We start from the raw sequence: 24,494 nt of genomic DNA, 5'->3' as shown, positions 1-24,494 counted from the left end.
GGAAAATGCAACATTTTGTTTAGATATATAACTGCGTTTTCATTAGTTGTATGGCTTCTCCATGGCTATTTATTCTTCACAGAAGAAAATAAGTAATAGATAAACAAATAACTACCAGAAAGTTCATATTTTTTTACTGTATACTATAGAAATGTATGACTTTTACAGTGAGTTCATAGTTAAAAAAAAAAAGAAGAAAAAAAGAAAAAAGATATTCTTTCAGTAATTTCTGTAATTTTACACATGCAATTCTTACAATTGAAACCCAAAGCCACATGTCTTTATCCTGTAGAAAAACTGAGCTGTACTGTTGAAACTGCACTTCTTTTTCTTATACTATGTCAGGGATTAAATGTGCAGTTAAACTTCTTTACACTGACAAAAAGATGAGTTTCACTGGTCAGTCCCACTTATGATCAAAGTGGACACAATGTAAAATGGGTTTGACACCCCTTTGGGTTTATAGGACGCTGGAAAATACTGAAAAATGTCCATCAGACATCACCAAAGCATAGAAAACATGAAAAAACCCCATTGGATTCAGAGGGTAGGGCATTGTTTTGTCCCACTTTTAGTTAGGAATGACACAAATGATCTAAAGTCCTGTGCAGACAGCCAGACATGCACTTCTTTTCCAGTGCAGGGCTTCAACATCTGGTCACTTTTCCATAATAGCCACAGCAGCAATTTTACCAAGTCAGACCTGGTAACGTTTACAGAACATAACACAAGTCTGAACTGAACGCAGTCGCATTAGCAGACAGGCACGCACAAGATTACAGCTGTAAATCTCTATCATGTGTCCCTGAATTGCCCAGCTCGCTATAAAACTCGACTGTTTGGAAGAGGGACGCAAATATCGATAACACGCACACCACGACCTTACATCTTAAATCAGCTGCAGCGAGATGAGGACTTTTCTCAATTACTATTTCTTGCATTTTCACTATTTCCTCATCCATAAGAGAGATGTCAAGAGTGTGAATGCCTCACAGCACTGAAGCACAAGTACAACAAATGGTGTGAATACCAAGGAGAGACAGAGAGAAAGTCTGTGCTGTGTCTGAACTTTGATGTGAGCACCTGAATGACATCCCTTTATCAGACCGGTGAAGGTTGCAAAGGTACGTCTGATTTAAGAAAGGGGCTAATTTGACTCACCAACTCATCGAGGGAGTGATCTGGCTGACGCCACCAGGAGGGAGGGAGTAATATCCTGAGAGGTCCTGGGACTGATGCCTGTGAACGCCTGGAGGACACACAGACACACACACATTAACATCATTGTAATCAGGGTTTTCTCAGTGTTTGAACATCCCCAGCCCACAGGTCTGATGGGTTTAGCAGTGTAAGCAGCATAGGAACCTGCCATTAAACACGTTAACACACTGACTCACGTATTCTCGGTCACTGTGGCATACTCTGTCTTTCTGTGTGTGTGTGTTTGTGTCTTCCACTAGAAACCAATGATGCCAGTCGGTTTCACTGGTTTATTCCACACAAGTCAGGGTCTGTCGTAAAAGCGGCCACATTTTAAAAACCCACAACGACACGGGCAGACGCACACCCAGACGAGCATCCAAACAAACACTCTTTGTCTCTACTTTTAGCAGAAATGTTTTCGAACAAAAGAAACACAGACTGCTTGACTCTGTGCCCTCACACAGAAAATATCCAGTCTCTCTCTTTCTCTCTCTCTCTTTGTGCCCTTCAAAGGAAGTCATTTGTCAACAGGCAGCACCTAGCACTTAGCGCGGCCCGGCTGCTAACCTGTGTTTGCAGCAGAGGAATGCTCTAGATGACTGTAATTTGGCCGCGGCTCCGGGCCTGTTTCGGGACCCCGAGCCGCTATAAATCTGGATGACAAGAACGAGACTGAGTCAGTCGACCTGTCTCACCACTCAACCCTTCCTCCCATTCCTCTGTCTGTCCCACCACGCCCTTCCTCCCTTCTCCTCTTGTCCCCCATCCCTCCCCTGGTGCCCTCCACCCTCCCACTGTCCGGGTTCCTCTTATTGCTCGTCTCTGCCCTGCTTCTCACCCCATCTTGACCCTTTTGCCTCTCTGTTTCCCATCCCTCGCGTCTCACCCTCTTTCATTAAAGACCCCTTTCATCCTTTTTTCCTCGTCATTACACCTTCATTCCTTGTCATCCTCCCCTCCCCTGCACACCTTTCGAGTATTTAATGGCGACGTTTTCAAGTTGCAAGCCTTCATCGGTCTCTCTCTGTTCTTGCTTCTTTTTAAATAATGTCATTCACAGTTTTATTCATGCAGCTTGTGTGAACAAACTTCACCCTGCGTGCACGATGAAGTGTAAGTAAGCAGTTGAGTATTTAGTTAAACTTGTTAAGCTTCACTCACAGAGAATATCTAAAAATGCTGCAGCGGGTGCTTGACTCAAACTGGTTCGCAGCAGTACAGTAATGATTAGCTGACCAGCCAAAGTAGCCACAGAGCGCGCTCAGTACGCCGCTTTGTATGTATATCAAGAAGAAGAAGGGACTTTTGGGCTGCTGCAGCCACTTCCCTTCAGAGATTGTTCAACATATAGAAGTTTTTGATGAGGGGTAAATTCCATTTATTGGAAACATCAGGCTTACATTCAGAGTGTGCTCGTACTGACGAAAAACTGCTGCGCCACAATCACAGTCGCACAACCAAAGGCAGCAAAACAAGGGTCGGGGGGGTGGAAGGGGGGACTTTTTGTTGCGTGGCAAAGTGCTGTATCATTTTGCAACAATTTGTGTCATCCGAGACAACAAGTACAAGTAGATTTTGGGTGCCACTTACGTGTTACTCTGCTTGTTTTGCTGTTTTTCTACCTTTAATACAATTTTTTTTACTCTCTTTTATTATGCTTTATAGTTTTTACACTGTTCCACTACATGAAACTACATGAATTTTACTGTATCACATTCAGATTTGATGTACTTAAAACTTTTACTGTAGCTTGTGTTCTTTTTACCTTACTGAGATATTTGTTTAGCCATCATTATTTGAGGTTTGGAAGCATTCACTTATGCACAGTTCTCCTGAAATCTTGCCACAGCATTTCAATCAGGCTGAGGTCTGGACTTTGACTGGGCCGTTGCAACACCTCGATTCCTTGGGATTATTGTCCCGTTGAATGATCGAGTTTTGGCCCAGTTCCAGCTGTCAGACAGACGGCCTCACATTTGACTCTACAGAGGAGTTCATCGTCGATTCAACCTAAGCCATGCTGCCATGTTCTTTTTTCTGGCAACACATCCAAACAAGCCATACTTATTCAGTCTTCTTCTAATTGTACGGTCATGAACTTTAACATTTAACAGCCTCTAGAGTCTGAAATGTAGCTCTTGCGTTTCTACAGTTTTTCTGAGCATTGCACAGTCTTGTGACATTCCTGCAGAGGAGCAAACTACCAAAACCGCTGTTACAGAGATGCTGACACTGGTTCATGATTAATGATTGATGAAATGGATTTGATTAGCAGTGCCTGGCTGCTACGTACCCCCTAAAATCCTATGGAAATAGTAAGCACGCACTTTCTTTTTTCCACTTTAATATTTTGTTGTAGTTTGTGTTGAAAGGTTTGGCTGCTATAAACACATGAATTACATGATAAATGAAGTATGTGCTATCTTAACAAGGGTATAAAGTTACAAAGTGGCATTTTTTCCCATACACACTCATAGGTGAGTCATTGCGACTACTTTAGATGTAACTGAAACCCTGCGAGATTAAGAAATGTGTCAGAAATGTCTGCTGCTGTGCTAAAAAGGTGAAGGTACGGTACACATCTGCGTACATAAAAACTCTGAAACAGAAGTTAAGGATGAAAAAAAACCTCCTACAGGTACTTGTATGTATGCTAAACTGCTAGACAACTGAGAACACAGTCACACTGTGTTTTATTTTCAACTGCAGAATGAAAGCCTTTTCATATCTCTACCATTTCCTCTCTGAGGCAACAGCGACTGAGGCTCATGGGTATTGTAGTGTTTTGTAGGCATCTGCCATGCCAAACTACATTTCTCAGAAGTAGTGGCTGAAATAATTACATCTGGTGGCGACAAATGAAATTATCCAGGACTCCACACGCACACACCTTGGAGCATGCAGCTTGCAGCACCGTGTTAAAAAACATTTGCTGCCTCAGAAGAACAATTGCACAGCCTCACCAGCATCACCAACATGGGCCATTTTGTCCCTTTGTTAGTGACAATCTGAATGCACCCTCATGTGAGTTTCACTGTCAACACGGTTAACTTAAAGATGCTTAATCTGATGAGAGTGTCAGACTGCCAAGTTAACCCCTTCGAGCGCAAATGTTCTGAAAACACGTGATCGGCAGTAATAACAACAGCAGATGCTAATACTTCTTGTGATATTGAAACTTAACATCCTTTTTCGAAATTACCCATTTTCCCTAAAATGACTGTATGGCAAACATCAAAGTCGAAATCCTACATGCGAACTGCACACAAGTTTTTTATTTTAGCAGTTAATCTTCACACCTTAATGCGAAGGAAACTTGATCATGGTTTCTGTAAGTCACCTTTTTGCCCTTGCTATCAGTTTGTCTGCTGTTGGGAAACCTGAAGGGGAAAATTAGCAGCAGTAATGGGGCAGTTTTCTTTGGAATGCCCCTTTTAGCGCGGCCGTCTAATAACAACTACAGCAACTATCTCACGGTCTCCATGTTGGCGTCTCGGGAAACACTTCAAAGAGGAACCATTTGAGTCAAAGTGGCTGCGTGTGAGCTCAGTATTAGAACGTGTGCATGTTAAACTGAGAGTCGAGAAGCTGAAAATAGTATTCCTGCACTGATAATGTGCCGCGGTGGTTATAACCACTGAGAGTGAAAGCGATGCAGCATCTGAGCCATTAAATGACTTGACAATCAGCCAGTGTGGTGTACATAAAAGAGCCCAAAGACCAGAAGAAACTGTGCAGAGTTTTGTTACAGTAAGGGCAGTAATAAGTGCTGACAAATTTTACACAAGTACTGGAACTGTTTCTTTCTTTCCTTTTTTTAAGCGCAAACATCAAAAGCTGCAGTAATAGTAAAAGTCAGTTTTTTACAGTGTAAAACTACAGATTGTCGAATATGACTCTTATTTTTTTTCTTATTATTCATCGTCGATACACAGTTTCTCCTTTTAAGCAGGGTGACTCACACTCTCGCTTCCAATTCAAAAAAATGTAACAGCTAGCACAAACAGGCTCCGATGACCCAATTTAAAATTATTTAACGTTTTGCATTTTTACCCCAATTTAACTCTATTGTTTTAACTCTTGCGCTCATTCGCCTTTACACTCTTTTCACTGCGTCTCTCTCGCACAGCGACTCGTTTCTTTTCAAAATAAGGCGATCGCTTAATGAAGAAAAGCACTACAGGTTAAAGAGCCTCAAATAGTTAATAGCCAGCACTTTAAACTGATGTGACTGTAATATAATTAAATTTACTTGCATTAATATAGGCATTTTAATCCCACATTCATGCAGCACTTTATTCTAAACACTTCAATAACGTCATCTACCTCACATTCACAGCCGGTTTAATCACCTGTTACCCTGCATGTAATGTTGGGCTGTGGGAAGAAACCCAGGCAGGCACAGGGTGAACAAGTAAGCTCCACATGGGATTCAGCCGGGATTCAAACCAGGAACCTTCTTGATCTGAGATGTTTATGTCTCAATTACTCCGGTAAGCTTGGAACTATAATCACTATTTAAAAAATACGATTAAATAAATTTGCGTTAACAACTATTCATTTGTTGCAAATAAACATAAATAAATAAAAAGTTGATTTCCAGCCTCGTCAGCTATTTCACGTTTGGCACTCCTGAAGTAATCAAAGCTTGCTATATGAGAACAGATTGTCTCACACACACATGCACTCCCCTTCCGATTTACAGTAATACATACAATAGCATACAGTAAGTGTTAATCACATGGCAGGGTGATGGTAAGCAGGCATGTTTCACTTCTCTGTATTTTATAATCTATTGTCTGGGCAAATATTGTCTTCCTTTTTTCCCCCTCACTTGAGAAACATTGCCAGGTTCAGTCCTACAGTATCACCGTCTGAACTAGAAGTTGTTGTTCGTGTCTTTATGTCATCATCGCGTCTTTACTGTAATTCCTTGTTCACTTGTCTCAATAAAACCTCGAGTCGAATTTGAACCTTAGGTACTCTCATTTAACACTGTTGCTAATTCAGCTGCTTCAGAGTCTGGTTTTTACCTCCCTGCATCCACAGAAGGTCCTTAAGGTTTTGTGGACTACTAGAGACTCTGTACGTCGCTCCCACTCAGCTTGAGATCTGTGGACTCAAAAGTCATCTTTTTAAACTTGCCCTTCGTAACTTTTTGTCCTTATTATTCATTTACTTTTTTGACCATTTTTGTCGTTTAGCACTTTGTAATATTTGTCTTCAAACGTGCTATAAATACAACTTTTACTTACAAACAGTCATATCTGAATCGAGATGTTGCCCAATCTAAAGGGAATGTTCCACTTTTGAATCACACGCGGTGTTACGCTTGACTGGAGAAATGACTGAATTTACTAAGCCGACCAGCTGGGTCACACTATGTCAAACACAACCCGGCAGAAAGGTCACTGCAGCGTTCGAATCTCCAGGATTTACTGACAGTGAAATTTCCTGCTTTCCTTTTCAGGTTGTAAAACACTTTCACCTGTATTTTTGAGCTTGGAAGGTGCTACACGAATGATGGATTATTGGTAAGACATTGAAGCTTAAACAGGCTTAACGTGAATTAGATGTATAAAAGTTTGAAGTTCCAGGCCTTTTTTCTAAATGTGAAAATTAGTTAAAGTCCATGATTTTTGCTTTTAAAAAAAAGCCTTTTCATTATGATTGTTTCATCTGTCAGACAAATAAATGTGTTAGATAATTACAAGACTGTTTAAAGTTTATCACTTTGGGTGGCAAAAAAACAGGAGTAAAACACAGTGTTGTTAACAAGCTCTTTGGTTATCCTTCCATTCCTGTCATTGCCACTGCAGCTTCTAATTTTAAGTCTCTCGGTGACGTAAAGTGGGGCTTAGGTATGACAGTGTCTGTGACTATGCAGCACCTAAATTTAAACCTAGGATTAACGACTCTTTCTGTCACTGAAATTTCTCTAAATACTTCATAAATATTCACTGGGTTGAAGTTTTACAGTGGAGGAAATGTTTACTTGATCCTCTGCTGAATATCCAAGTTTGTTCACTTCCGAAAAACTGTTTTATGATAGTTTCATTTTAATGGAGACAGACGGAATATTAACCAAAACACATCACAAAAATGTTATAAATTGATTTGCATGTCATTGAGTGAAATAAGTGTTTGAAACAAGCAAAACATGGTGGAGAAAACCATTGTTGGAACCACGGCGGTAAAACATTTCTTTTAGTTGGTCACCGGGTTTGCACACATGTCAGGGACAGATGTCTGGAGGACAGATGTCTGGAGAATGGGTAGGCCACTTCTTTGTTGCCTTAGCGATATGTTTGGGTCATTATCATGCTGGAAGACCGATCCATGACCCAACTCCAGAAATCTGGCTAAGGGAAGGAGATTTTACAGTACCTGGCACATTAATTGGCCCCTAAATGCAGTGAAGTCCTTCTGTACCCTTAGCAGGAAAAATCATAATGATTCCACTTCCATGCTTGACTGTGCTGATGATGTTCTGTGGGTCATACTCAGCATTTCCCTCCTGCCAAACATCTTGATTTTGAGGTCTACTTCTGTCCCAATCAGCTGAGGGTCGGGGCAGATGGCCAGTTTCTCGTGATCGATTTCTCATGATCATCCTCACCCTATGAAGCAAGATCCTGCAATGTAGCCCCTGATTGAGGGTGATTGATAGTCATTTTATATTTCTTTCCATTTCTGAATAATCACACCAACAGGTGTCACCTTCTCACCAAGGTCTACAGTGCAGGGCTACAGTCTTGTCCCTGACTTCCTCTGACAGCTCTTTGGTCTTGGACATGATGGTGGAGAGATTAGAATGGGAGAAATTGATTCTGTAATTGATGACTGATCAAATGATTGTAATATGTTTTCCACTGGGCCACACAGGCAGTCAGTAGAAGCCAGAATTGTGTCTGGGTTGTTGGGGCTTAAAAACACATTTCAGTCACTGACATACAAATCAATTTATAACTTTTATGTTTTTTTAATTTATTTTTGATTGATATTCTGTCTCTCTTCATCAAAATGGAATTACCATAAAATAAATTAGACACCGATCATTTCTTTGTGAGTGAGCAAACTTAGATATTCAGCAGGGGATCAAGTAAGTATTTCCCCCGCGCTAAGTTTTCTGCTGACAACTTTAACGGCCAATTTTAATACATTGAATAAAAGAAGTGAAACATGCTATGAGAAAGATGATGCAACATGTGCATTACTTTAGGGGAAATTAACGGGAAAATTAAGGGGGTTGTAAAGTTGAAATATAGCTAAAGGTAAGGCAACTCCGTATTTAGGCAGCAGTGAAAACAGACAGTGGGTGGTGATGGAAATAACAGAGGAAGTAAACTGTGTGGTGAGAATAAATGACAGATGTAGGCTCTGTGTACAATAAAGGATATTAAAAAAAAGAACATTTATATCTTTAACTGTTTCAAAAAAAACAAAAACAAAACAGAAATAAACCCACAAGTATTGTGATGTTTGTCATTAACATTGACGTCCACTCACGGGAATTTCTTATTGCCTCTAATGATGTCACAAAGAGCAGAACAACAACAGGAAAGATGAACTTTCACACTTCGATGGTGCGGTGCTTCTGAAGAAAGGCCCAAGGCCACAAGAAAGATTCAAAGTAGCTGATTGATTAAATAAATTAAAAAAAACTGTAATCACAGCTCTTTCCTTCCTGACCTTTTACTCGAAGTGATGCAGATGACGCAATAACAATCAGAAGCCTGGAGAGTAAGCGAAGTCATCTTAAGGTCAAGAAATCCAGAGGAAATTTGTAACCATAATTTGTTAATTGTTCAACTAAAAGCAAAATAAAAAAAAGCATAAACAGAGTTTTGTATAAATGACCTCGTTGTTTAACTGAGCTTCTCTCTCTTTTGTGTAATTTTCATCTTAATGTCTTATTGTATATTATTTACTGAGCTGTGTCATTTTTATTTACTAAGCTATTTCAGTGGTTTGGCTGCTGTAGCACAGAAGCTTTCCAGCCTTCAGGATAGATAATATACGTCTTATCTTATCGGCTGCCTGTTTTATATTACTGAGGTTTTGCAGTGGGCCTGCACGTTCTGTGATGCCAATAAAACAATTTCACAGGAGATAAGCAGTCAGGCACAAGTGTGTTTTTACATAAACTCTCCAGAAATACATGGGTAAACACAAAGACAACATGCAGCCTCGCCGCAGGACACTTTTTCGCCAGTTTCTCAGCTGATTTCAGGCTATTGAGTGGACTAATGTGTTTCACCTCTGATTTATCAATAAAGATTTCCATGTAATGCAAGGCTTTGTTACAGAGGAGCTATATGCAGCACTGTAGACACACAGAGGACTTAGAGTTGCGTTCGCTGGTGTGTGCTTGGAGAATGCATGCACAGTTGCTGCCCTTTTAGGGTAGTCTCAAACCGGGCCAATACGGGACCAAGTTCGCATGAAGCCTCACTTTCAAATTTATGTCAGCCCGACCCAAAATGGACCCCCACATACTAGCACATGTTGAAGGCTGGGATTTTATACTCTATTAAACATGCTACAACCTTACCTGGGTGGCAGGTAACCCCATCCCTAACGCTTTTTCACACAGAAAACAGAAACTCCAAAAGCAGCCACAGCATGAAAATCAATGCATTTTTCCCCCTCGTCGAGGCTGGTGTTATTTTCCTCCATCAGCTGTGATTTTAAAGATTGGAATGACTGGACTGATGATTGAACTGAGGTGAGGATACCATGTTGACAGTCCAAAGCATGAATCATGTTTGTGTCTGACACAAACCGAGCACAGGTGACCAAGATTATAGGAGTCAACTTGAGAAAAGTTTGCAATCTGATACTTCCGTTACAGTGCTAGTGTCACGAAATGCTCCACCAGACTGATGCGGCTAACTTTAGCTGTCAAGATATTAGAAAGGAAATGGATTTTGCCAAAACGTATTCTTTAGAAAAACAACAGATTCTGGCACACTGCTAGCCTCCTCTTCAATGATAAAACTCAAGGGGAAAGCAAGTACAGAGCAAGTAGCACTTTGTGATTCAATTACTTAAGCATGGGTTAAACTTTTGCTGTGCAAGTCCACTTGGGACCGCTTAGGTAAACGTTATCAGGCGGTTAGTGGGAGGATTCGTGTATACATCAATGTGTGTTCCTGCTTTTTGCGACTGCGCAGACTTGTTGGGAAGAATTTGCTTTAACATTTACCAACTACACAAACACCTAGAATAACAGGATTGACTCCTGGGGCGTGCCAGCTGTCCGTGTCTGCAATGGAGGCTTAATAGACACGCGTAAAGATGAAGGGTCAAAGGCCAAAAAAGCCTCCAGAAACCGAGCACTCAAGAGTTAACATATAAAACCAAAGAAATAGCTCAGGTCCCTTTATTTCCCCTTTAAGCAACGCGCAAAGAGGAAGAAAGGTGCGCCAATCACTGACATCACTGGTGAGGTAACCCCCGAACCTGTGATCAGCTGACAGACAAAAAGAGAAGTGAGGTAAGGTGGCGTGCGTATGCATGCAGCACGGTGTTCCTCTGTGGAAGCGTAGCCAAAATAATTCAGGTGAGATGGTCTGAGAAAGGTTAGATGTGGCAGCCAGGTGTTAGCGTGTGTTTGTGTGTGTGTAAGTAACAAACAGGTGGCTCAGTCTGTCATTACGGGCTGAGTCACTGTGTTAGACACACACACACAAAGACACACAGACTCTCTAAGCCAGACAAGCGGGAGTGTGTTTGGAGGAAAAAGGGGGATTTCCAGACGGAACAGGCAGGAGATCGCCCGAGGTCTCGCGCTGTCTCACACCTAATCAGAGCCGATAAAAGACTTTTGTTCTCTGTGGTGTTTTTTTTCCAGTCTGTTCTTCACTCTCGTCTCTCGCTCTCAGCCTGTTTCCTCCTCTTTCCTGTTCTCTCTTGGACGTCACCACATAGGACAAAATCCTTCAATGAATCTCGCACAGACTCTGTAAACTTCAGAGAGTTTATAAATGATTTCCTGAGGAAAAACCAGGCAGCGCTTGAAGACCACTGGATTTCATATCTCCACATCAGGACGACAATTTTAAGGCTCTCAGCAGCATTAAACTGTAACTTCTTTGAACCGTGGGATAGCTACACTGCATGTCGATCTTTTTTTTAGCACCTTTTGCTGTGTTCTGCACATGTCACCATTACAATTTTTGTCTTACTTTGTGACTGACTGTGTTCACAGGGGATCATTAACACAAACACGGCAAACAAAAAGAAATATTTAGGTTTCTTCACACCCCTCGTTCACAGGCGCGTTTTCATATGAGTGTCTGGTTGTTACTGTGAGCTGAAACTTCTATCTCCAGCGGTGCTCACACTTTACCAAGAAACCACAGAATTACATCAAATAATAACTAAATAAATTTTCTTATAGTTTCATTTCTCTGTAAGTTTCCCCCACTGACATACATGATCACGACTTCAGTCAGCCACCATGTGTGAGAACTCTGCATTTCTCCTCCTCTCCCTTTGTAAGGTTAAAGAGCACTGCAGAGTAGCTTTGCATGATTCGAGGGTCAGAATAATGCTTATTTATCTTAATGTTTGCCCTTGGTGCATCAGTTCTCACTGTGTCAGAAACAAGCTGTTTTAAGACAACTTTCTTCTGATTGGCTAAAGGCCTGAACGGCAGGTTTCTGGAGTCTTCATCCATGAAATCACCAATCACTGATTTCATGCAGAGGCAATTTTTTATTTAAAAAAATGCGCATTAACAGGAGTAATAAGAGTGCTTAGCTCACATGGCTCACATGGACCTTATTTAAGCTTTGGCTATTTTTAACAAGAGTATTCACCGTTCCAGCGAGGTTGCACAAGAACAAAAAGCATTGCAATTGCATAAACTCGTTAGTCCACATAGCGTGTTTAAAATAAAAAGGAAATCACCAGTAACCTGCATACTTTTGAGGAGCTTGATGAGCCATCTTCTGGGGAACACGTTCAGCAAACGTGGCCGGTAGTTGTGACATCTCGCACTAAAGCGAAATGCTGCACAAACCCACTGTGCCACCCTTCAGGCCCTGCCACAGGCAGGTCCAAAACCCGATAGTGTTTTAAATGCCAGGGTGTGTTTGTTTGTGCCTTCCAAACAGAGGAGAGTGTGTGTTTGTATGTGTAGTGCTTGCTAAGGAGAACCTTGTGTGCGCTGCTGCAATGGTTTGAGCGATTGTCACCCTAATTGTTTCCATCTTTTTGTGTGTGAGTGTGTGTGTGTGTGTGTGTGTGGCTGGCTGTCCCTTCAGAAGAGCAGGCCACTTCAGAGAAGCCATGAGACCGCCACAGGCTGACGGAGCTGATGCTGCCACTTCACACACGGAGTGCGTGCCTGTGTCTTTCTATGTGTGTCCATGTTCCAGGCGAGGTGGGGGAGCCAAAAAAGAAATACTGTGTGCGTGCATATGAAAGAGGGAGTGTGCAAAAATATTACTGTAATATTTGTAATATTACATTTCTCGTGTGTGCTTCTGGTGAAGTGACAAACGTGTGTGTGGTGCATCTGCACAGATGTGACAAATGATGTGTCAACAGCACAAACAGTGTGTATGCGGACCGAGGTTTCAGCGACTATTCGGCAGATGTCCCGAGAACGTCTGTGTTTACTTGCACTTGTGCAGAGAGACTTTTTAAATCTAACTGAGCTCCAAAACTACGCCTGTTTAGCTGCGTCTGCATGTGCAAGCCTCCACTAACAGTGTGTGCACAATGTTTCTATACTAGGTGTGTACGTGTGCTCTCACCTGTCTTCTGGCTCATGTCTGTGGGCAGGTGAGGAGAACTCGGGCTGAAGTGATCGTTGCTGTAGGGCAGGAGGGAGGTCAGCGGGTGCATCCCGTGAGACTGCTGTACCACCGAGACTTTGTTAGACTGTTGATGAGACGACAACAACAACAACACAAATTAATTCAGATAAAAGAAGAGCTTTGAATATCCTTCAAGAAGCCTGAGAAGTACAAAAAACTGCTTTTGCCTTATGTTAGAACATTTTGCACAATTCACATTTTCCAAGCAAAAATAAAGACTTTTGCATGTGACAGACATAAAAGAGACCCAGGATGATACAATCTAAGATACACCAATTGAAAAGGAAAAAAACCCCAAAAGTATTTGTTTAAGTTTGGCTAATCAAGTTGTCTGGAATCAAGTCAGGAAAACCAGATGTATCTTAATTTGATCACAGAATCTATATTATTCCAATTACAAATAATGTCTGCAAACTGCATTTTGAGATTTTAAGATTCAGAATCAGCCGTTCGGCCCAACGCTGCTGAGCACGATCAAAGAGCTTTGCAATTACACGAGTTTTCCTTTCGTTCATTTGCTTACAAAAGAAATAACAAGATGCAACCAGACATGAAAAGAATTATTTAAAAAAAAATCTGCGTTCTCCTCTTAAATAATTCACTGATGGAAGAAGATGCAAATGTTAAGTGTCTCCGAATTTTGGGGGGATTTGCGTGCACTTATACTTCATCCAAGACTGAAAGAAAAGGAAGAAAGCTGGACATTTTAAACACGGTTTGGAACAAAACAGATGGGCCGTACTTCGCTCACACTGGTTTTCAGTGGAGCGGGGAGGCGGAGGAGGACTATTTGATCGATAAGTCTTTGATGATCAAGTGAGGCTGCGTGTGAGCTTGTTTGCTTTCATGTCTCTGTTTACAAATGGCTTTCAATAACTTACGTGAAATCCAGTTATTACTAATGCTCGCAGCATGCTAGCTGACATACGATATGTCACAGCGGTTTGCAAAGTTGGAAGCAGCTAACCGGCCGGCCTTGGACAGGATTTCACTGCATTCATTTGAAGCAGGCCCTGTGTGGACTGGTATTGTTTACTTGGGGAGTTTAAATAGTGCCGTTCGGTGTGAGTATCAGTGTGTTTGCAAGCAGGTGGATGTGTGTAAATGTGAGGCTCTGCAGAGGCGCTAATTTTCCTCGGCACGAACATTAAAAAAAAAAAAAGAGAGAGAAGTTTTCCAAGCGATTTTTTTTTGGACACTGAGATTTATTTGCATAAGCGTGCATGTGTGTGAAGTGTGTAAGATCAGCAGTGCAGAAGGCCAGATCTGCTGCTGCTCGCTAGACCCCCCACTGAGTTACAAAGCGAGCACCTTATCACTTAAAGGCAGAGCTTCCACACTGCTACACTGCACATTTACACACACTTTAAACCGCTCCTTTTCGATCAATCAGCATCTTAAAGACTCGCACTGACCACACGCGTGCGCACACACATGTGCGGAAACGGACCCTCATGTGTATGCTGCACGACCGGCAGCGGAGCTCAGATCAAACTGCTACACCGCTTTTTAATGCCGTGAAAACAAAACTGGCTGCTTCTGTTCTCAAGAGCCGAAGGGGAGGTGTGAGGATGGGGCTGGTGATGGTGGTGGTGGGTGGGAAGAAGTGCAGGGGAGCAGGTAGCACAGTAGGAAGGTGAAATGTGGTGATAATATGACCTGCATTCATAATGATCTGAAGAAACAGTGAGACGGAGGACAAACCTCGTGGTTTAAGGATTGTACAAAAAGCCTCTTTCATCACCTTAGAGGCCGAGAACAAAGGCAAGAGAATGAAATCAGCAGGCGTTAAACACTGAGTAGGTTTTAAGGTTATGACCCGGCAGACCAGTATTTTATCAATGAAGATGGGCAGGGGAGCTGCATCGCCTTGCTGGTTTGCATGTCATGAAAGGGGACTGTCTGCAGTTCGCCAGCTCAGGATGGATGTGTGAAAACACAGAAGTCTGCACAGCTGGTCTTGTGAAGGTTGGACATTAACACTGCATCAGCTCAAACGAGGTGACTGCATTGGCCCTTTCAAGTTAGAGATGGGAAACTGACATTTATGGGAACATGAAAGTAACTCTGAAACAAAACAGACAGACGCGGATACAAAAAATTGCTTCTGGCAAGCAATTGTTTTTTTAGTTTAATGTGGCGGGCCACATGTAAGTTAAATTATTAATTTGTGTTCTTTTCCACATTTTCTAAATGCTAAAAATCTCCATTAAGGCATTCTACTTCTTATGACTCACTGGGGTCAGAGTTTCTCAAACGTCTGTCTTTTAATGACCCTTCTGCTGCTTTGATGGCGTTTTCATTCCCAGAAACACCAATCAGCCACACTGTTACAAACCCCAGCCAACTACCGGATAGATCTGGACTGTGCTGAGGGTTGCACTGTGGCGAATCCTCCGGTTGTTAAAAGAGATCGTGATTTGAGGCGTCTGACGGCTGAGTCAAAACTTTTTGCTTTCTGTCTTTTCCTGCTACTCTCGGCTTGTGCTGGTCAGACTCCCTTATGTCCATTTGCCGGTCTGCAACACGCGCACTGCGGTGCAGGGAAGTAGTCACGTGTGTGCTCACGGTCACACGCTCACATGTCATTAGCGTGGAAACTCCTCACTGTGAGCGAAGAAAGTTCACTCACAGCAAAGTTCGCCAAAGTAATCCACAGGGGGAACCACCACGCAAATTATTCGTAACAACAAACCTAATCAGACACTTAAATCACCCTCGACCTCTTTAGCTAAAGCTAAAACTATTCAGTACTGTGAGGCAGCCACAAGCCAGCAGCCTCGGTATGAGCAATGGATTGAAGCAGTTATGAGGAAATTATGGAGATGACCAAAAAAAGTGAAAAGGGTCAATGTCCCGTTAGATTGTCATGTTATAAATATACTGGAATACAATGTAAGTACCTGAGATTTGTTTTGTTCTGTAAATCTGATGCAGTTCCTTTTGTTCGGTGTTTATTTTCAGATGTTTCATTGAGAGACGGGAGCGGTAACTTTCTGCAATTTGGAAAAAAATGTAATTTTTTGATTTAGAAAATAATATTTTGCATTGAAGAAAAGCTGCGCTGTCATAGATCTTACAACGAACCAGCCAAGAAAATTGCAAAAATGTGCTTTGTGAAGCGGCAGGGCGCCCTGTCGAGCTAAACAAAGCCCTCTGCTGTAAGGCAATGCTTTTCTTCAATGACAATGATGAGTCCACATGTCAGATGAACATCAAGGTTTCCCAGCAGAACTTTGCATTCAAATAAGATGATCAATGTTCTTCGATGTCGCCTCTCTGTGAAGTTATTGATGTGGTTGATTTGCATAAATCGTGTCTTGTTATCAACACCGTTTTATGAGCGACACACAACTCTATCCAAGGAAAAGGAAGCAATTTATTTTTGCATTTTTTCTTCACATTCAGCAGTATCACTGACATTTTGCAGGGAAAATCCCCAAACGATGCAACTGGCACCGGCGGTGAGTGGCATAAGAATGCGGAGGTTCTCAAACTGCACCGGGTGTAAAACTACTGCCTGGATGACCTAGTGGAAAAACATGGAGCGCTGTGTCGAATGAATGTGATTTATGCAGGGAAAATAAACAAGAGTTTGCAAAAATAGCATGCTGATTTTTTTTTTTCTTCTCTCTCTCTTCACTAAAATTGAATTTGGGTCCTTTTTTATTCACAAGGGTTGATATGAACTGTAGGGTTAGATGAGGCCTTTGGTTGGGGGAAAACTAGAAAAAGTTTCAGAACTGGTATAGCTGGTAAAAAGGTTGCATGACATTAAAAAAAAAACTTTTCCTGTAATAGGAGTCAAAACCACAAGTAAGGCAATGAATGTTCATGAGCACCAACAAAACTCTACATGATTCTTCACGTTACAGAAAAAAGACCGCCTGGGACAGAAACGCAGAGGTTAAATAACATCAGTACTCAGCAAGTGTGACTTTTCTGCACACAAATCACACTCACATACAGTTTGCGTACAGACACATACGCACATCTTCTGCTTCTCGGCAGATCCTTCGCATATGGGGCGAAAATACACACACGCGCACGCACACATACACACATGTGCTCAGGGCTGCTAGGAGCCTTCAAAAGTAGCTGTGGCTCTGTTTCACGTGCTGAGGTTGATTTAGCCGTTTTGCTGTAACATTATAGCCGCAAAATCGTCCATTTATGTTTCCTCTCTTCCTTGGGGTAATTAGCCGGCCTTGAAGTGGCTTTCGCTGTGCCTTCCTTTTTTTACACACACTCAGGGAGGCTGACTGAGAGCACTCATTTAACCCATAATTATCAACCCCTCTGTGTTTAAAAAAAAAACAAAAAAAAAAAACCCAACCCCCCGCACGCACACATAACTTACACATAATTACCTTTGCTGAAACAGACAAGCGTGTACATGCATGTGTGGGACACACACACGCAAAAGACATCTCTGAGACTGTAAACCTGCAGCTATGTTTTTGGTAAATTGGAGAAAGAAAAAAAAAGGAAAAAGAAATAGACACACATGTGTCGGTGCATGCGCAGACAAACAGATGAGGGAAAAGTTCATTCACCCTTTAATTTGCAACAGTTGAGTTACCCACCACTTCAGACTGAGATACATCCAAGCGTTATAAATTTATGGTACAGATCAATATTAAATACAGAGGGAAAGGGGGGGGGGGAGTTAACTGTGGCCAACTGAACCCTGAGTTTATTTCTTTAATAGGATAATAACATGCATATGGGCCCTTTCGCCTATAGAAAGTGCTGATCATAACTCAAGGCCAGTCTGTGGTCTTATCAGATACCCAGAATCTGTGTTGCCGGGAAACAATGTCAGCCACGCCCTCTTTCTGCGGTGACTGACCAGGTGGGTGCACCTAAAAATGCATAGCTGTGCATACATTTATCTCTCTGTGCATTCATATCCCCTCTTCTGCTGATTTAATCTGCATTCACTGCTGATGGGAGCTTGTTGTGGTGTGCAGCGACGCTTCTAAACTCACTACTTTTAAAAAGAGACATGCAGGTAAACCTGCAGTTTAGTGTGAGGACGCTCAAAAGGAATCTCTTACTGTGGTTTCAAGAACCACCTGTAACCGTGTCACTATGCCGGGATGCGTTTTGGCGCACGTCTCACGAAACACGAGTTCCTGCTGCAGCGGTGGAGCTCTGGTTAAACCGGGTGAACTACATCAATCGACCGGCCGTGCACGAGAAGAAACTCGGTGTCGAACCCCAGCGAGGACGGCTGCGCTGAATAATAAAGCTCCTATTTGTTGATTACATCAAAGATTTAAATACTTCAAAGAGGCGATTACTTTAAAAAATTACAATTAGACAGCACCACCTTTTTAAGTGCGTCAGGAAATCGTGAACGTGGTCCTCAGTGTCTCTGTAGTCTCATTTCACTTGAAAGGCCTTTGAATTATCAGCATATTGTTGCTGCCTTTTATCTCCTCTCTATTTGAACAGAAATCTGCGGCTGAATACAAGAGTTAATGGGATCTCAGACATCACTTGTTTGTAATGACGGCCCTCCACCTTGACCCTCGCACACGGAAGCATCTCGCATACACACGTGTGCAAAGAAACGCACAGACACACACACACACACACCTTGATTCAGAAGATCTTATACTGGGGAAAAAACCCTCCTTTAATGTATTCTTTAGTTTTCGGATGACACACTAAGTAGCTCCGTCTCTTTATATTTGCAGCGGAAATTAAAGCCTCCTCTCACTCGAGAGTGCTTTTAAATTTAATGTCTTTAATCTCACATTTCATGGAGATTGCACTTTCAAAACGTTCATTCACTCTTTCTTTCACCGTCACCCTTTGCCCTGGCATAGCGGAAATTTGAAAAAAGAAGGTATAAATGATTAAATAGAAGGTATGGACAGTAGAGCTGATGCGATCCTTTCAAGTGGCTGCAATCAAACTGTTGTGCAGAAGCTTTCTTATGATGCTATCAAATGAGTTGAGATTTTACTGACTAGATACAGATACAAATCTGACAACTGACAAACTTTATATTCACAGTCGGTTTTATATTATGCTACAGTGTCATTTCCACTTTCTGTGGTTTATGACCACTAAATTCTTGAAGGCTAAGGAATACTGATACTAATCAAGCCTTTGTCATTTTAATTTGGGTCATTGTCGCTCTGGATGGAGCAAAAGGAAAGTGAAAATTGAAGAACTGAGCTTTTGTTTGGAAAGATCCGGCTATGAGAGAATAAACTGGAGGAGAAGCCGGGATTATTTATGCTGCGTGGAAGCTAAAGCCGTCTCCAGCAGTTTGATGCAGAAGCAACACACCGAGGTTTTGTTACCTATGATCATTTCACACTGATTAAGCAGTGCATTTGAATTTTTTTCCAACTTTCAAAGACACATAGCTTTGCACAGAGAGGTCAGAGGGCAGGGTCGACCGTCTCGAGCATAACACGCACCAGACGCACAGACACGCTCTCACTACGCGAATGACTTTGGGTTTATGGGTGAACAGGAGCAGGGGGGGAGATTAAAAAAAAAACTGAGCGTAAAGGCGCGGTAAAATTCCCCACACCTGCATGCAGAGAGCAAGTGCAAAACAGAGAAGCACTACAGAAAAAAAGAGACAGAAAAAAAATGAGAAAGAGGGAACATGAGGTGGCAGTGCCTCACTAGAGACCAGAGAATTTGTGTTTGTTTGATCCCATGGAAAGTCCTGCCCTAGATCAGACTTGATTTTCAGATGAGATTAATGTACGTGCATGAAAACGCACGCAGCTATACGAAATGTATAACAATTCTGAAACTGGCCTGTGTGTGTTTGAGCACACGATTATGATTAATGTGTTTCTGCAAAAGAAACGGCTGACAGAATTTTGACGAACCGCTAGAAAGTCTTACTTTCTGCACGGAGACTGAAATTTACACAAATCTACAAGAGAGGATGCACACATACACACGTTTTTAGCTTCCAGAATATTTAACCTCGTGAAACATTTAATTTACGCATTCAATCTCCTTGCGGTATCAAATACTTCAGCAGGTTTTGACAACTCTCTTCCGTCGTTGCTCGAGCCAAGCATACAATCCTGCCTTCCACACAGTACAGTTACATGCAGCGCATTATTAAATATAATGCCTCCCGGATCACTTATTTATTTACTTTTTGAAAACAAGTCTGCAAACAGTTTATTGCCAGCAAGTGTTTCAGCGAGCATCACGTGCAGACCTGATGTCAGTACCTTTTCTCTATCTGCTCTGCACAGTACATTTACGGAGCACAGTTGTTGCACCCTCTCCTCTGCCATCGAGCCACCCTCCTCTGCCCTTCTTGACCCCCCCTAAAAACCCTTCCCACCCCAGCAGTCAATCCTGAGTAGCGAGCACTCTGTAGGTCCCCCCAATCTGGAAGTCATTGCCTTCTCCCGAGTCAGGAGCCGAAAATGAGAGCCTCTTAGTAGGAGGTTTGGGCAACATCAAAGCCTAGGCAACCATAACAACGCAGCTATGTTTAAAAAAGGACCAAACACCCCCCACCAACACCACAACAAGCCCGCCCACTCCCCAATTACACACACATATGAGCACACACACACACACATCAATACTCGTATACATGCATGAATGCATGTAAGCATGGACACGCCTAGTGGAGTGCATGCAAGTACACACACACACACACGCTGTTGCACACTGTCGTCCACTGCTGCCACACACCGCTGGAACATCTGGGCTGTGGCCAGGATGAATCAGTAGGCAGCAGACAGAAATATTTGTACGCATGTGTGTCCATATGTATTACTATGCATATTAAATTTTAAAGCTAAATGTAAAAATAAATGAAAACGATGATTTCAGTGTCAGGATGGGAGCTTGATTTGAAACATGAGGGCTGCTTTTCCGGTTGTAAAGGAGGATCGAAGAGCAAGAAACAAAACGCGTTTTCTTCTGGGTTTTGCATTAGTATTAATCTAAATATGAAGAGACGGAAAAGATGCATATGATCTTTTATGTTTTTCTGCTGTTTTCTCACATTCTGAGCTAGTCTCAACTTCAGCAGCAGTACACATCCCCCAACCTTCTATTTCCTTTTTTCCCCCCTGTCTGCAGATTTGACTATATACCATTTAGAGCCCAATTTTTAGAACCTTTTAGTCCCTTTTTTTGCTCTTTACGGTATTTTTTTTCTATTTTGCAGAGACTGGATGGCTATGGCTCAAGAGGTACAGCAGGTCATCTACTAATTGAAAGGTTGGTGCTCCAGTCTGCATGCCAAAGTATCCTGAGGCAGGATGTTGCACCCGCAGCTCCTGATGCATTCACTGGAGTGTGTGTGAATGTGAGATAGAAACGCCTTAGATGTAGAAAAATGTGAATGAGACACATTGTATAAAAAAAGCACTTAAAAATGAAAAGAGCTACATAAGAAGCTGTCTTTATCCATCTTTCCTTCATCCTTGTCTTTAGATTTATGTACATAATGCAAACTAATTATTCATTTCAGATATTTAAAAATACAAATGATAAAAATAATAACTATTACTATTTTTTATCCTATTCCCCATCAGGTCCCCCTAACTACAACCTTTCCTTCCACTTCTACCACTGCTACTTCCACTCCTAATATTTATACATAATAATAGGACCTCTAATATTTGTCTAATCTTCGCTCATATTTGCTCTTGTTGAACGTCCTTTTTTTGATTCACGATTCACGTCGTATGTTTAAGACTGACGACCTTCCCACAAGCAAAGTTTTGTTCATTTCTTTTGTTCGTCAGCGGCCCTAGGAGGAGAATAAGTGACGGCGGCAGCAGTACTAGTCGTTGAGGCTGTAGCACTGCCTAAGCTTGCCAAGCAGCCGAGATGGGACGTTTAGGGAGATTCGCTGTAGCATCGCAGTGAGGCAGCGCTCTGCTGAAGTTGGCTCCGGGCCCTGGATATGACAGGGTGCAAAATGAAATTCGACTGCTGTGATGGCATTTAGAGATGAGTTATCACTCCCTTAATGAGTGGACGGAGACAGACAAGCGGGCAACTTTCTCCTTCAGACTGCGGCGGCAGTTTCACAGCACAAATTACCTCTAATGATTGGTCCTACAGAGAGCTAATTAATGGTGTACTTGTTTATTTCGATCAGAGCGTTCCGCAATCAACGAGTTGTTTGTGACATCCCGGCGATAGTTTGCAACAAAAATATTGACACACGGAGTCGGCAGGAAATGAGGCGACCACGCAAGGCATAAATCCTCTTTGACACGCACTTCCTCCAGGGTTTTGGTTCACTCGAACAATACATACTGCGACTACTTCAGGCCGCAGCCCTGTTTGTCCGTCTTGTGGGAGCCTGTTAGCAGAAGCAAAAAAATGTAGCGGTTTGATAAGAGCATTGTCAGAAAAGGAGTCTTTGTTTGCATTTACTGTCAGCCAAGCCAGACGGGATTGTTCCCGATCTGTAACTTCGATGTGTTTATCTGACCTGATTTATCTAGTGGCTTTGGTGATGGACTTTTTTTTTAACCCACTCATCAAGATGTAAACAAAGCCAAGAAAGTGACCTTTTGGAGAATCTCCTACCTACTGTACTGGTTGAGACTTGAGATCTTTATTTTTTTATGATTTTTTTCTTCTTCTCAAAGATCCCCAAAGTGTGATACTGATCCCGTCTGCAGGTTTATGTGGTCCCGTCCCCCCCGCTGAGATGACTGAGCGAGTCTGTCGCTCACTCATTGTGAAACCTTTCCTCTATGGCTGCAGAGCACAGCTTTCACTCAGCCTAAATACCAGACCATGTGCCCAAATGGGAAATGCCGCCACACATGAAAAAAACCCCTGCAGTGACGCGCTTCCTTTGTGCCAGTATCTATTTATTACACAAATATGGCCACCCAATACCACATTAAAAGACTCTCACAGGTCATAGTGAAAACACTTCCCCCCCGCCCCTCCTTTCTAGATGAAGAGAGATTCAGCGGCTCTCTCAATTACTCTGATTCTTTCTCGCTAATTCCCTTTTTTGGTTTCAAGAAAAGATTTACTAAATCTTGTAATTATCAATCGAAACATCGCTCCAGCAAATCGAGAAATCTCTGTATGTCACTACTTGAAAACCGGCTGTTCGGCGCGTTTCGCTCTTGACGGCTACACTGCTGGGAGCTCAAGTAAGCGCAGTGGTGAAACTTATTGGTTTAAGTGATGGGTGGGCTTAAAGTAAAGTGCATTTGGATGGTCTACCTCGTAATGAACTCCTAACTCAACTACTTAAGTTTAAAGCTACAAAACACTCCTCAGAATGTCTTTTGACACATGAAGGGGGAAAATGCTGATTTCAGTTTGTTTTTTGTCTCACCTACAATTTTCTAATGTTACACATCACGCATTGCCACTTGAAAATAAAATGTCCTGCTATCAGCTCTGGACATTTTATTCCACTTTGTGAACTTTTTATGTCTTTAATGTCCGATCTGTTAATTGGAGAAACAGCTTACAGCTCTAACACTGCTGACCAGTAACCAGTTTCTGCAAGAAAAAGACTTTAAAACACTGCTTTCCTTGCCAACTTCTGTGCAGTGAGTGCTCACCATATATGCCAGCCAATGAGAATCTATTTAAAAGCTATTAAAGTTGTCATAATGTGCTTTTCTAATCCCTGGCACACACTACACAAATTCACTTAAAATGCTGGATGTGGTCAACATATAGAAAGTCAAAGCTCAGGCTTTACAATGCTCTAAATGTTTAGCCTTCTCTTATATCTGTGCGATGTCCCCCCCACCCCCCGTCAAGTTTGTGAGGGACAGCCAATCACAATTAAAGCTGCTTACAGTTAAGGGGGAGTCAAATCCCTTACTAAGTGAGAGGGTACAACAAAGGCAAGTATAGGATAAATAGGGATTATTTTGAACTTTGAATCATGCAAAGCTACGCTAGTAGCTGGAAATGAACACAATTGTGTAATTTAAAGACTTAAATAACACACAAACATACACCTTTTTTCCTGAAATGCACTTCAATATATATAAGACGCTTCCCTTCCAGCACACGCAACTTTCATGTGTTGTGTCTGTGTTTGTGGCGTCGGGGCGTTGACGAGGGGGTCATACATGGCTGACTCTACATATAAGCCAACTGCTTTTGAGTGAAGTTTTTGGGGAAGCGGGCGACTCAATCAGCTTACATGCTTTCTGCCCTCCGGGTCACCGGTTTGCTTCACATGTACGGTGCTTTCTGTCTGATCTGCCGCTTTGATGTTTCTATCGAAATCATCTCATCCCTGTGGCGTTTGTGTTATGGGACATATTGAAGGCCACGCAAAAGAAATAGCCGGCGGGCAGAGCGCGCTGAATGGCCTTAACATCCCCCAAACCCAAACAGAAATATTTATTTTTATTTACATGCACACTTGCGCTCTATGGGTGATTTGGCAAATATGAAGGGATATCTACTTTTTTGAAAAGTGAGAAGTTTTTGCACAAATTT

At 42.1% G+C, this 24,494-nt stretch overlaps 1 protein-coding gene across 11 annotated transcripts in view; it reads right to left on the bottom strand.

Moving 5' to 3' along the window:
- tcf7 (transcription factor 7) overlaps positions 1-24,494 on the bottom strand; it is a 72,326-nt gene that overhangs the window by 17,044 nt on the left and 30,788 nt on the right. For all 11 annotated transcript variants that reach the window (XM_040032276.1, XM_040032278.1, XM_040032280.1 and 8 more), the window contains exons 4-5: positions 12,972-13,098; positions 1,162-1,249 (exon numbers count right to left, since the gene is read on the bottom strand). In XM_040032276.1, the coding sequence (XP_039888210.1) occupies positions 1,162-1,249; positions 12,972-13,098 (215 nt within the window). The remainder of the gene's footprint in view (positions 1-1,161; positions 1,250-12,971; positions 13,099-24,494) is intronic.

Source organism: Simochromis diagramma, unplaced genomic scaffold, assembly GCF_900408965.1.
Source record: "Simochromis diagramma unplaced genomic scaffold, fSimDia1.1 OVJJ01000216.1, whole genome shotgun sequence".
NCBI classification, from domain to species: Eukaryota; Metazoa; Chordata; class Actinopteri; order Cichliformes; family Cichlidae; genus Simochromis; species Simochromis diagramma.
The sequence above is the reverse complement of the archived record's forward strand: the minus strand, read 5'-3'. Positions and strand labels throughout refer to the sequence as shown.